General features: G+C 45.5%; 1 protein-coding gene across 2 annotated transcripts in view; it reads left to right on the plus strand.

Moving 5' to 3' along the window:
• Positions 1-13,912, plus strand: part of mcf2a (MCF.2 cell line derived transforming sequence a) — a 196,748-nt gene that overhangs the window by 134,278 nt on the left and 48,558 nt on the right. For both annotated transcript variants that reach the window (XM_078547702.1, XM_078547703.1), the window contains exons 13-15: positions 7,091-7,265; positions 11,361-11,449; positions 12,943-13,031. In XM_078547702.1, the coding sequence (XP_078403828.1) occupies positions 7,091-7,265; positions 11,361-11,449; positions 12,943-13,031 (353 nt within the window). The remainder of the gene's footprint in view (positions 1-7,090; positions 7,266-11,360; positions 11,450-12,942; positions 13,032-13,912) is intronic.

Here is a 13,912-nt window from a genome sequence, read left to right on the forward strand (position 1 = left end):
TAACCTTTCCCCAGTTTAATTAAATCATTTACACACAGAAACGCAACCTTCTTCGCAGAATAACATAATATTCCCCAAAAATATTTTCAAAAAACCTCCATTCTCACATCAGATGATCAATGAGCTGATTTATGATGGTTCCGCTCATTACTTAATGACTGAGGATTGGAGGTTGTGCCATGTGCAATTCCCTCTTCATCACCAATCTTCCATCAAACCTGTAAGGGTTTTTGCCTGTCAGCCACTCATACTGACTCTCTAATAATGGGCTGAAGCCGTACTTTCCTGAAGATATTATTTCCATTAACATGAAATTAAGTTGAAATCACGTGGGCATCGCTGGCTAGGCCAGCATTTATTGCCCATCCCTAATTGCCCTTGAGAAGGTGGTGGTGAGCTGCCTTCTTGAACCGCTGCAGTCCATGTGGTGTAGGTAAACCCACAGTGCTGTTAGGGAGGGAGTTCCAGGATTATGACCCAGCGACAGTGAAGGAACAGCGATATATTTCCAAGTCAGGATGGTGTGTGACTTGGAGGGGAACTTCCAGGTGGTGGTGTTCCCATCTATCTGCTGCCCTTGTCCTTCTAGATGGTAGTGGTCGTGGGTTTGGTAGGTGCTGCCTAAGGAGCCTTGGTGAATTCCTGCAGTTCACCTTGTAGATGTTACACACTGCTGCTACTGTGTGTCGGTGGTGGAGGGAATGAATGTTTGTGGAAGGGGTGCCAATCAGGCAGACTGCTTTATCCTGGATGGTGTCAGCACCATCGAGGTGCAAGTATCAGTAATGTGTGCAGGGAGTGTGAGGCTGGACCATCACTTTGGTCTGAAGGCTGCACAGACACAGGGAAGAGGCCCTGGACTGAGACACCTGCCTTTATCTTGTGCAGAAAGGTTTCACATCTGAGTGACAAGAACACTGCTCATCAGAACAAGAAGCCATAGGCAGGGAGACATTCTTGGGAGTTTATTAACAATAGTGAACAGTATGTACAAGTGATTAACACCCGTGCCCAGGCTGTGCAACTAATTCTCCTTAACTGTCCTAACCCTGCCTTGATGCTCCCCCGACATCCACAGCGGAGGTGGAGGCAGCCTGCTGACTGTGACGCCCTGTCTGTGATGACATTGGCGGGCGTCCTCTGGAGGGCTGAGAGCTGGAGGGTCCCAGCCTGCTTTTGGGGTCCTGCTGTGTGTCAGTGGCACCCTCCTCGGCCTGTGGAGCTGGAGCTGCTGAGGTCACAGGAAGAGGGGATTCGGATGGGCCGGTCACTCCCAGAGTCACCTGGATGAATGAACCTGGGGTGTGCACCTGCTGATCCTCCTCCCTATGGGCACCGGGGACCCCAGGCTGACTCCTTGAGGAGAAGGGGAAGCTGGAGTGAGTTCGAGCTGCCCGGCATCCCCCTCACGTACACACCGTTGGAGGCCAACTATGGTATCAGTGATGGAGTTAAGCCCGTGCAGCAGTGCAGGAGCAACGTCCTGGACCAAGGTCTCCATGGCGGCCACCATCCTACCGGTGTTGACCTCGGTGTGTTGCAATGTCGGCGCTATCACCTCAGACTGAAGACGGATGGACTCCTCCATCGTGCCTTGCAATCTGAGGAGTGCAGCGGACATCCCTTCCTGATGTTCCTGAGTTTGCCTTTGCAGCTCCAGCAACTGTGACATGACCAAGTCCAGAGGCTCATCATCTGACTCGGACTCAGCAGGTTCCTGGCCTCCAGCAGTCCTCCGAGTGCCGGGGACCTGGGAAGTCCCTGCCTCCACCTGTTGTGGATCAGACTGTGCACTGTGCTCACCAGTATGTGATCCCGTGCCTATTCTAGAGCTCGGTCCCACTGAGGTTTGTGTCTCTGCGCTGGTGGAGGGTGTGAATAAGCTTATAAGGGCGTGCATTCCAGTCCCCCTTTGGATGTCCCTTCCGACCTGGCTTGGAGGACCTGGGTCATGGACTCCATTGGCTCTTGAAGTGATGGGCCAGCAGAAGCAAGAGGATATAATTAGTACATGGCAGTGGCCTGTGAATCAGGCACATCACTCACAGGATGGTTGTCTGATGGATGTCGCACTGCTGGATCCTCACTTGGTAGAGCAGCGCTGACCTCACCGTCAGCACAGGACCGGTCCAGATCCTCGCCGGCCAGCTGGATGGCTCTGTTTTCAAATTCTGCAAGGACTTTGATCTCCGGCATCCCTCCACCTGTCTGCGACCCTTCCCTCCTGTTGTGAGCCAGTTTGTCCTGCATGGATAGAGATGGGGAGAGTGTATCAGGATGCCTGCCTGGCCAGATGATAAGCATGTCTGGCCTGTGTGGGTGGTGAGTGGTCCCATGGACAGGATGAGGACAATGAAGGTGAGTGTGAGAGAGTGAATGGTGATGTCCCTTGAACTGGCAGTGAGTGAGGGCCCTGTGGGTGTGTGATGGGTTTGTGAGTGTGTGCGAGTGATGAAAAGAGTGACTTACCCTGGTGGAACGGAGGAGATCATTCATCTTCTTGTGGCACTGGGTGGCTGTCCTCCTCTGCAGGGCGTTTGTGCTGACCACCGCTGCCATCGCCTCTCAAGCCGGGTTGGTGACATTGCTGCCCATCCTGCAGCTAGAGAGGAGGTACAGGACATCCCGGTGGGCCTCCACGGCATCCAGCAGTCACTCAAGAGACCTGACGTTGAAGCGAGGGGGCGGCTACAGCCTTTTTTGCTTTGCTGACCATGTCGCCCAGGCAGCGGTGGTGAGCTGGTGGCGATGAGCGCTTTGCTGGCCGCTGCCTTTTAAAGATGGTGGCCGGCGTGATGCAACAGCGGGGTGATGGCGAGCGGGCCAATGACAGCCCGCCCACCATAAGAATGGTGCGTTTCCCGGGAATGTGTAAATAATGAGACGGGTTTGGAAGGTCGGCGGGTAGGACGCCATTTTGCCCACCCACTTAGTGTCAATCTGGGAAAATTCCGCCCACAGTATTTGTGAAACTGCAGGCATTCAGTCTACAGCCTGTGACCTGTGATCTCAATGTCAAAGGTGACAGTTTGAGAATTTAAACTCATTTTAAAAAATATCTGGAAAGGAAAAGCTGGTCTCCGTTAAATGAATCCTGAATTGTTGGATTGTGAATAAAAACCCAGCCAGTTTCATCAGGGAAGGAAATCTGCCATCCTTCCCTGCTCTGGACTCCTGTCACACAACAACGCAGCTGACTCCTGACTGCCCTCTGAAGGCCTAGCAAGGCACTCAGTTGTATTGGTAATTGTATAACATGGGATGGGCAATTGTCAGTGATGCCCACAGCCTGAGAATAATGAATAGAAAGAAAAGTTGGGGCAGATAAGAGGCCTTGGGCTGATTTTTTAAAAATTCTTTCATGGGATGTGGGCACCACTGACAAGACCAGCATTTGTTGCCCATCCCTAATTGCCCTTGAACGGAGTGGCTGACTAGGCCATTTCAGAGGGCAGTTAAGAGTCAACATTGCTGTGGATCTGGTGTCACATGTAGCCCAGACCAGATAAGGATGGCAGATTTCCCTCCCTTAAAGGACATTAAACAGTTAATGAGAGTTTCATAGTCACCATAACAGATTATTCCAGACTTAGTAATTTAATTTAAATTACATCAGCTGCTATGGTGGGATTTGAACTCATGTCCCTAGCCTTATCCAGTGACATTAGCACTACGCCATCATCTCCCCAGAGAAAATTTGGAACATTTGGCCGTACTTTGTTACTTAACCAGGTGTCCCTTGGCTCCAGAATAGCAACATCGGAATTACACGATGGGGCAAGTGGAAAACGTGTTGGATGTGGAACTTAGCTGCACCTTGTTGAAAACTATGGGCCTGATAAACCTGCTGTAATTATCTTAACAATGGGTCATTTAGGCCGACACTGAAAATTGCAACTGGCCTGGCCTGTCTCTTGAAGGTGCTGGTTGAAACTTGGACAAATCCAGGCGACTGTTACATTTTCCGGGATTTTCCGGCTCCATTGCGGGTGGGACCCGCCCTGGGCGAGGTGGTGCCCCGGCCAGGAGTCCATTGACTTGCGGCGGGACTAGAAGATCGCGGCGGTGGGTGGGTGTGTGTGGAAAACCCCGCCGATTATAAACCGCCAAAGTTCAGTTCTAACTGGTTGTACATTTCAGAGTCCAGTCAATACCTGACCTCCTTTCCGAGATTGTTTCACATTTGCAGCGGAAGTGTGCCAATTTGACGTGCGACGCTGTGTCTGATGTTGAATTTAAACCTGACAGCTGCAAGCGGAAAGGATTTGCAGATATATAAACATACTTGGCCTAGAGTTTCGGTTACACTTCTTCTCCAGCATAATTCAGCTGAAATTGGCCAAACCTGCACCAAAGATCAAAGAAATTCAAACACCATAAATTATGTTCAGGACAAATCGAGTTTTCATGATTTAAGAAAAAATTTGTATTTTATATTTTGTGCGTGTTTAAAATCATCACATTGAAAGCCAGCTCTTCCCACAGATTGGGCCATATCCCACATTAATTTAATCACCCTGGGCCATATCCCACATTAATTTAATCACCCTGGCGAGGTTCCACTACTTGCACTTGTTCGCAGGCCTTGAAATGCTCCAAAATATAAATGCCAGGAAACTGTTTTTTTTAAGTGCCAGGACACCAATAGGCCCCTGTTGAAAGCTTTCAAGTTCTTTTTTTGACTTGGCAATAATCTGTGTTAATCAAACTGCACTGGGTTACCAAAGTACATGAGAAATTTAATTGAACAACCAGATAAATATTGTGGCAATAAGAATGGGTCAGGGACTGGGAATTCTGCAGAGAGTAACTCACCTCCTGGCTCCCTAAAGCCTCTCCACCATCTACAAGAGACAAGGCAGGAGTGTGGTGAATACTCTCCACTTGCCTGGATGAGTGCAGCTCCCGCAACACTTGAGAAGCTCGACACCGTCCAGGACAAAGCAGCTGCTTGATCAGCACCCCATCCAGCACCTTAAACATTTACTCCCTCCGCCACCGACAGTGGCAGCAGTGTGTGTACCATCTACAAGATGCACTGCAGCAACTCTCCAAGCCTCCTTCATCAGCAACTTCCAAACCCATGACCTCCACCACCTAGAAGAACAAGGGCAACAGGTGCACGATAATACCAAGCTCCCCTTCAAGCCACACACCATCCTGACTTGGAATAATACCGCCATTCCTTTACTGTCACTGGGTCAAAATCCCTCCCCAACAGCAGTGTGGGTGAACCTACATCAGATGGACTGCAGCAGGTCAAGAAGGCGGCTCACCGCCACCTTCTCAAGGGCAATTAGGGGTGGGCAATAAATGTTAGCATCTTAGTTATCAAGGTAGGCTGAAAGAGTTGGGACTCTATGGTTTAGAGAAGTGTAGACTTGGGTGTGATCTGATTGAGGCTTATAAGATAAAGAAACGGATAGATTTTGTTCCAATTAAATAGTTTATGGAGGACAGCAGTCACAATTTTAAGCCGTGTAAGGCCAGTTCGAGGTTCATTGTCAGGAGTTGGTTCTTTTCCCAGGAAATAATGGACCTGTGGAACAGGCCAACATCTCAGCCAGTGGACTGAGTTCCTCCCAGCGAGAGCTGGGCTGGAGATCCCCTCTTCCAAAGGATTGGAATTGTCAGGAGTTCAAGGCCAGCGTGATCTGTTAGACTAGTTTTGTTTGTAGATTGGTCAGAAAGGAATTTTCCAGGTTCCTTTCTCTAATTTGGTGAGTTTTTATCTGGTTTGAGGTGCGATGGTGAGTTTATATATGATGATGTGCAAGGTATCACACTTGTGTGGGGTAGGCTGGGTGGATGGGAGGGTCTTTATCTCCTTGTCGTTGTGCAGATGTTCATAGAAAAACCATTTCAGAAAACTGGCAAATTGCACCTACATCACCGCTCACTCCCAAAGTGGAAATAAACCCTTGGCCAAAGTGTTTATAAATATTCATGTATTAAATACTTTTGCACCTAGAGTGCAAATATCACAGTCCAGACAACATACGCTCAACATCACAGACCGTTATAGATACACAGATAGATAGAAATGATAGATGAAGTGGGCCAAATCTTAGTGTGTTAACCGAATCTTAATGAGGTAATCTGTTATTAATGTGTAAATCAGCCAGCAAGTTCAGAGCGTGAAGCCATACACTGTGTGTTGTGTATTTGAAGAACTCGTTGGTCGATTTACACTGTTTCATTGTTTGTTTTTCACAAATTGCATCTTGTCCTAACCTACCCGTTATTTTTAAGAACTTTCATGATTTACACCTCAATTGTCCATTAAACTCGCAACAGGAAGTTAGGCTCCATAACAGAGTAAGTACCCTTTGTAACAGTGTGATAATTGTTAATACAGCATCAAGCAACCACTCAGGCCCAGAAAGGGAATAATTTACACTGTTCAATCTCATTCCTACTGGTCAGAAATCATTCCTAAGAGATTTATAAATATTTTAAATTTCAAATTTTGACCATTTTTTTCTCTATTTTCCTATTCCCCCTCTCTTAATCCAGTCTTTCTTTCATTCTCTTTGGTTCTCTTTCTGTAGCTAACCCAATTCATCCAATTTCCCTCCTCAGCACGTGTGTTGCTCTATTTAATTTCTCAATCCTTAAATCTCAATGGTTAAGGGAGGTAGAGTGTTGGTCCAGATGTTCACTGAGGTCCCAGATGCCCCATTATTCTCACTCTGCCGTTATCAGCTCACACTCCCAGCAAGTTATGGCAAAAAGAATTGAGCTGAAGGGTGCAGGAAAATGTTTAACTAAAATGGGACAGGTCATGAGATGCCCCACTCGGCAGGAAAATTTGGGTCATTCAATCACATCTCTCAACTTTTCAAACTCAGAGCAGCACAAGTTAAGTTTATGCAACCTGTCATCATAATTTAGGTGGTTAAGCCCTCATTCCATTCTGGTGAACCTGCAGCATGATGGGCTGAATGGCCTTTCTTTGCATCGCAATTACTGTGATTCCATGAAGATGTTGGACTCCCACAGTATTTTAAGTCTGCGTGCGTTACCTGCGTCATTGCCTCGTTCTGTCTCACGCTTTGTGTGTGGGTTTCTTTTCTCGTCCCTTTCACAGGCCCAGATACAGATGGTTCATGAAAAGTTCGAAAACGTGTACACAATGTTTATGCAGCGCCAATTGTCCCTCAAGAAACTGGCTGACAAACAGGCCCGGCCTGTTCAGCCTGTTGCACCACGACCGGAAGCCTCGCCTTTATCTTTGAAGAGTCCATTGTTTACACCAAAGCACGGTAAAAATATTGTGAGGTTGAAATGTTAGCATGTGACACGATCGCAAAGGGCATCAATGAGGGGCCAATGTGAAGAGTGGGTTGAAAAGCTTCTTATCCTCAATTTGCACAAACAATGTAATGATTATTTAGGGTGTGGGAGGTGGGTATTCCATCCAATGCCAATATGAAAGATAGGAAGACATTGCATTTTTGTGGTGCCTTTCACAACCTCTGGATGTTCCAAATCATTTTACAGCCAGTTACATAGATTGGAAATATTGGGCACAGAAAGCTCCCAAAAACAGCGATGATAATGAGCAGGTAATCTGTTGTTTAGTGATGTTGATTGAGGGATAAATATTGGCTGGGACATTGGGAACAGTTCCCCAACTCTTCTTCTAATAAGTGCTATGGGATCTTTTACATCCACCCCAGAGGGAAAAAATGGCCTTGGTTTAGCATTTTATTCAAAAGATGGCACCTCCAGCACTGCAGCCCTCTATCAGCGCTGCACCGAAGTGTCAGCCTAAATCTTTGTAACTCGAACCTGTGACCTTCTGCCTCAGAGGTAAGAGTGCTCCCCACTCAGCCACAGCTGACACTCATCGCTGGGAAGAAGAAGGGTCATAAGGACTCGAAACGTTAACTCTGTTTCTCTCTCCACAGATGTTGCTGGCCTGCTGAGTTTTTCCAGCATTTTCTGTTTCTGTTTTAGATTTCCGTATTTTGCTTTTAACTCATCACTGGGAGCTTGGCTAACGTCCAGTTGACTTCAGTGGAGAAACAATTTACTTTTTACTGGATATGAACAAAGTTTGAATCATCTTAGTCCCATAGCCTATCAGATAGCTCTTCACTCCTCCACACACCATATTGTTTCAACACTTATAAAGTGTTTTAGAGGCGCTCTAACCTCAAAATACTGTTCGCAGTACAACACTGGGTTCAGTAGCATTTACAGGCAGAAACATGTCATTCAGCTTGGTAGATCCATGTTGGTGATAAATTAAAGAAATTGAGGCTCCAATAGAAAAGGAACACAGGGCTGGATTCCTGTTCACTGAACACATGCTTTAACCAACTTATTATTGGAACCAAACGATGATGTTTCTTCAAGTTAATCCATTCAAATTCAACAGGTTAATGCCTGCATGAAAATAGCAGACAAGGGACAGCCATACTGAGTATTTATCCAGTAATATGGTCAGTGTTAACTGTAGATTTTAAAGCTATTGGTTTGTATTTCCTTGACGTTAGAAGTTTGAAAGATGAACTAATCGAGGTTTATAAAGAATCAATAGCGTAGATACTGACAAACTGTTTCCTCCAATGGGGCAATCCGGAACAAGTGGGTGTGACCTGAAAGGTTAGGCCATTCAGGAGTGAAGCCCAGAAACTCTTTGTTACACAAAGAACAATGGAATTCTGGAGCTGTCACCCTCAAAAATCTATCAATGTCAACTGGAATTTTCCAGATTGAGATGGATAGAATTTTGTTGGTTAAGGATTTCAAAGGATAATGAGCTAAGCTGGGTAAAGGTGGAGTTGAGGTACAAACCAGGCATGATCAGGTTGAATGGTGGAAGTGGCTCGAGGGGCTGAATGGCATCTTGCTGTTCCTGTACTGAGGACAGCAGTTGAGTAAATCCCGAAGACTACCTTAGAAATCTGTGAATGTCACTGATGGGATAAGTATCATTTGAAACAAGAATGTGGATTGTGTTCTCCTTCCAGCCCATCTTCTGAATAATGAATCACAGTGAGAAAAACGTAACTGTGACACAAAGTGTCTTGGAGATAACAGTGGTATTATTAACAATACTTCAACACCAACAAACTGTATTTATATACAGGTGCAGTGTCTCAAAACTGGCAACCTCGGGACTAAATCCATGCCGGATTTTGGATCCTGCCGGTTTTCGGGTTAGGCGGCTAATCAAAAACTGCTTTACTATTTTCTCAGCATAGACATGCACCCTGTCTTTGACTGTCGGCTGAGAATGGAATGACTGCAATCGCTTGTATAGATCAAAAAGCTGACAGCTAAAGTCGCACAGATTGCCTTTGCACTGCTCTGCCAGGTGACAAAGGGAAGGTTAATCTTGGGGGAAAAGTCAGTTCAAGATGTCCTTAAAATAAGTTTCTGGTTTTCGGGCATTGCCAGTTTCCAGGTAGCTAGATTGGATGTACTGTACTTGTATCCCGTTACTCACAAAATGTTCCAAGGTGCTTCACAAGGGCACCGTAAAGCAGAGTAAGACACTGAACCACATACGGCGATATTAGGCAGGATGACCGAAAGCTTGGTCAAAGAGATGTGTTTTAAGGAGTGTCTAAAATGAAGAGGGAAAGAGGTTTAGGGAGGGACTTCCAGAGCCTAGGGCCCAGGCAACTGAAGACCAGCCAATGGTGGAACGATAGAAGTTGGAGCTATTCGACAGGTCAGAATTAGAGTGAAGAGATTTCGGGAGATTGTAGGGCCAGAGGAGATTACAGGGATAGGGAGGAACAAGGTCAAGAAGGGATTTAAAAACAAGGATGAGAAAGAACTTATTCAAATATGGACTAGTCCCAAATAGGCTGAGCTCTGAGGTGCCATGTAGGATATTGTTAGATCAGCATCCATATTTAATAGGAAGACCAATAATTCTTCCTATTTTCATTTACCCAAACACTAACATTGACTGGAACTGATTTGATTGCAAGTTTGTTATTTTAACCTGATATTTTGGGATAACAGTTCATTGTGTCAACTTAAAGGGAGATGATTAATTATTCCTGCAATAAACTATTACCACTTTCACCCCAAGTTCTCTTTTTCTTCACTGCCATTAAATGCAGCAGTTTAGAAGCGTCCTATGGTTATATTCAGACAGTTCACAAAAGGCTTACTGGACTAATACCAGGAATGGGCAGGTTGTCTTATGGGAATAGGTTGGACAGACTAGGCTAGCATCCACTGGAGTTTAGAAGAGTAAGAGATAACTTAATTGAAACCTTTACGATCCTGAGGGTGGATGTGGAGAGGGTGTTTCCTCTTGTGGGAGAGCCTAGAACTAGGGGTCACTGTTTAAAAATAAAAGGTTGCTCATTTAAGACAGACACAAGGTGAAATTTTTTTCTCTTAAGTGTTGTGAGTCTTTGGAACTCTCTGCCTCAAAAGGCGATGGAAGCAGAGTCTTTGAATATTTTTAAGGCATAGCTAGATAAATTCTTGATTAACAAGGGAGTGAAAGGTTATCGGGGGTAGTTGGAAGGTTACAATTAGATCATCCATGATCTTATTGAATGGTAGAGCAGGCTCGAGGGGCCAAGTGACCTACTCCTGTTCCTAGTTTGTATGTTCGTATATAAAGACTAAATACTTTAGGCTTCTGTATGACAATCCCCTGTCTGCTATCTTAAAGCCACTGCTAACTGATATAATTTAAATTGGTGGGCATCTCTGCTAAACTAGTGGACACTGGGTGGCTTGGTAACATTTATTGATTTTTGCATTTTTCATAAATCAGATTCATCCTGTACCTCTAGGACATTGGAGGATGATATTAGATGTGACTACAGGTTAAAAAGAGTTAGACCATAAGTCAAAATATCCAGCTGGGAGTATGGGGGAGGGAGATGTGTTGGGGTGGGGATGATGGGGGCTAGTGAGGGCGGTGAAGGGGATGGTGTGGGGTAGGGTGGATGGGGTGGTGAGGGCAGGATGGGGGATGAGGATGGTGTGGGGGAGGGGGGAATAGAGGGATGAGGGCTGTGTGGCGGATGGGGGGGGTGGTGAAGGCAGTGTTGGGGGGAGCCAATGGGAGCAGTTTGGGGGAGGGATATTGGGGGGGTGTGCATGGTGTGGGGGAAGGGAATGGGGGTGATATGGGAGGAGGGAGGGTGGTATTAGGGGGAGGGTGAGGATTGGTGTGGGGGAGGGGGATGGGGATTGAGTGCGGTGTGGGAGGGTGATGAAGGCAGTGTGGGGGAAGGGATGGGAGCGGTTTGGGGCGGGGGATGGTGGTTTGTTCATGGTGCGGGGGGTGGTGGGGGATAATGTGGGGAAGGGGAAGGTTATGTACTGGATACTCCACAGCAGCTTTTTAAGGGAGTCTGTTTATTTTGAAGGAGTGGATTCGAGTGCTGGTTCAAAGTTCCCATTCGACATTTCCTTGTATGGAAAGAGAAGTTCCAGAAAACCACTGAGTACACGGAAGGTAATTTGTGACACAATTAACATCAAGCCTAATAATCTTAACCTTTAGGAGTGTCTGACATTACACTGCATATCGCACACCACAGGACAATCTTACAACAAGCACAGGGCAAGGGAGAGAAACCCAATCAATTCTTGTTAGTGTCACATAGAGAAACGTAGAAAGATTTACAGCAGAGGAGGAGGCCATTCAGCCCATTGTGCCTGTGCTGACCAATAAGGAGGTACCCAGCCTAACCCCATTTCCCAGTGCTTGGCCTGTGGCTCTGTAGGTAACAGCACTTCAAGTACACATCCAAGTAGTTTTTAGATGCAGTGAGGGTTTCTGTCTCCACCGCACTTTTGGGAGTGAGTTCCAGACCCTGACCAGCCTTTGGGTGAAAGATTTCTCCTGAACTTCCCATTAATCCTAGCAATTTCTTTAAATTTATACCCCCAGACATTGACCTCTTTGCTAAGGGGAATAGGTCCTTATATAGGTCCTTCTTATCCACTCTATTGAGGTCCCTCCTAATTTTATACACCTCAATTAAATCTCCCCTCAGCCTCCTCTGAATACAACCTTAACCTATCCAATCTTTCCTCATGGTGGAAAACCTCCATTCCTGGCAATATCATCGCAAATCTTTGTATCCTCTCTAGTGTGATCACATCCTTCCTGTAATGCAGTGACCAGAACTGTAGGCAGCACTCTAACTGTGGCCTAACTAGTGCTTTATACAGTTCTAGCGTAACCTCCCTGTCTCTGGCATGAGATTTGAACCCACCACCTTCTGCCTTGGAAGGAAGGAGTGTTACCCACTGAGCCAGTGCTGAAACCATTCCAGCCTGCATCTTATGTTGTTGAAAGAAGCATGTGTTTTACTCCCCCAATGCTCTAATCTTAGTGAATAACTTGCTTTAACCAATAACATTAAATAAACATGAAATCCCTTCAAGATAATCATGGAAATTAAGGAGCAGCGATTAATTATTTATTCTGTTATAAAGGGATACCAAAAAGTGTAAACTGCTGAACCTATGCCATAATTTATGAAAACAAAAATGATTTATCAATGGACTAATTGATATCAAACTCTATCACAAGCTACCCATAGTCATTTTAATGGCGGGTTACTTTGTACAGTGGCTGTGTTGGAATCTGGCCCAGTATACAGGGAGTGAATCTCAGTCTAGGTTGAGTTGGGTTGGACCTGGCCAAATAAAGTGGACAATTGCTGACCAGTGCTGTGGGACACCGGTCACTCGGTGGGTTAGTGGTCTTGGATACTTGGGGGGAGGCACAGGGTTTGAGGCCAGGTGCTTCCTCACAGAAGAGTTGGAACGAGTGACAGACCAAACTCCAGAGTATTGTAGCTGCTGCCAATCAGATGAAGGTGGAACGTGATACAAGGGAAACCAAAAGAATAGGAGAAAACAGCGTGAAAAGAAATGTTTGCACTGAACTGTACAAGAGATTAGAGCAATCTTTCTTTCTTTCTTTCCCACACCCAGATTGAGGTCATGCATGAAGTCAGTCAAACAAGGAACATATTGTACTTTTTAAGTTCTGAAAGTGACGACAACTTGGAAATCTTAAAAGGGTAAGAGCCTGACAGCGTCACAAACCAATCTTAGTTTTTACATCAATAACTCAAAAGTGTTTAAGGTTTCCTGCATCTGCACCTGTCAATCACAATGGATCAAACTTCATTGGGATAACTTGTATTTTGTGTGATGATGAAGCAGGAGCTATTGGATCATTATAGACATATCTCTTGATTGAAGTTAATAGAAATGGGGAGAGGTTTATAATGTAAGGCTGGTTCAGTGTCTCCCATAGTCAAAATTACCCCCATTGTTGATTATACTTCAGATATAAATGCTTCTTAAATTCATGTTTTTTAAACATATTTTTTACCTTTTTATTATGACACAAAGGCGTAAACATCAGAATGGAATTTGTCCCTTTCAGCTGAGCTAAATTCCAGAGAATGTACTAACCTTTGATACCTACCCCGCACCTTGTAATTAGTACCTCACCCTCGACAACTTTCATCATCTTTTGTATGTGAGTAACGTCAGTTGAGGTGGCCTGCAAGAAAGCAATTGTTGAGACTGCGGAGTCAAGTGGAGTTGAAGTCACCTCCAGCTTGTTTTTGTCGGTTTATTAGAAGCTAGAAAAGCAGCACAAAAGCAAATGCCCTGTATGTGAAGAAAAACCTTGCATTTAGAGCCATAGAAAAGTTATGGTGCAGAAAGAGGCCATTCAGCCCATCATGCCTGCGCTGGCCAAAAAGAGAAAAAAAGAAACTAGCCGCTCATTTTAATTCCACTTTTCAGCCCCTGGTCCGTATCCTTGCAGGGTACAAGACTTCAGATGCAAATCCAGGTACCTTTTAAATGATTTGAGCATTTCAGCCTCAACCACCAAGTTAGGTGATGAATCCCAGATGCCCACCACCCTCTGAGTGAAAAAGGTTTT

This window comes from Cetorhinus maximus, chromosome 8 (genome assembly GCF_964194155.1).
Source record: "Cetorhinus maximus chromosome 8, sCetMax3.hap1.1, whole genome shotgun sequence".
Taxonomy (NCBI): domain Eukaryota; kingdom Metazoa; phylum Chordata; class Chondrichthyes; order Lamniformes; family Cetorhinidae; genus Cetorhinus; species Cetorhinus maximus.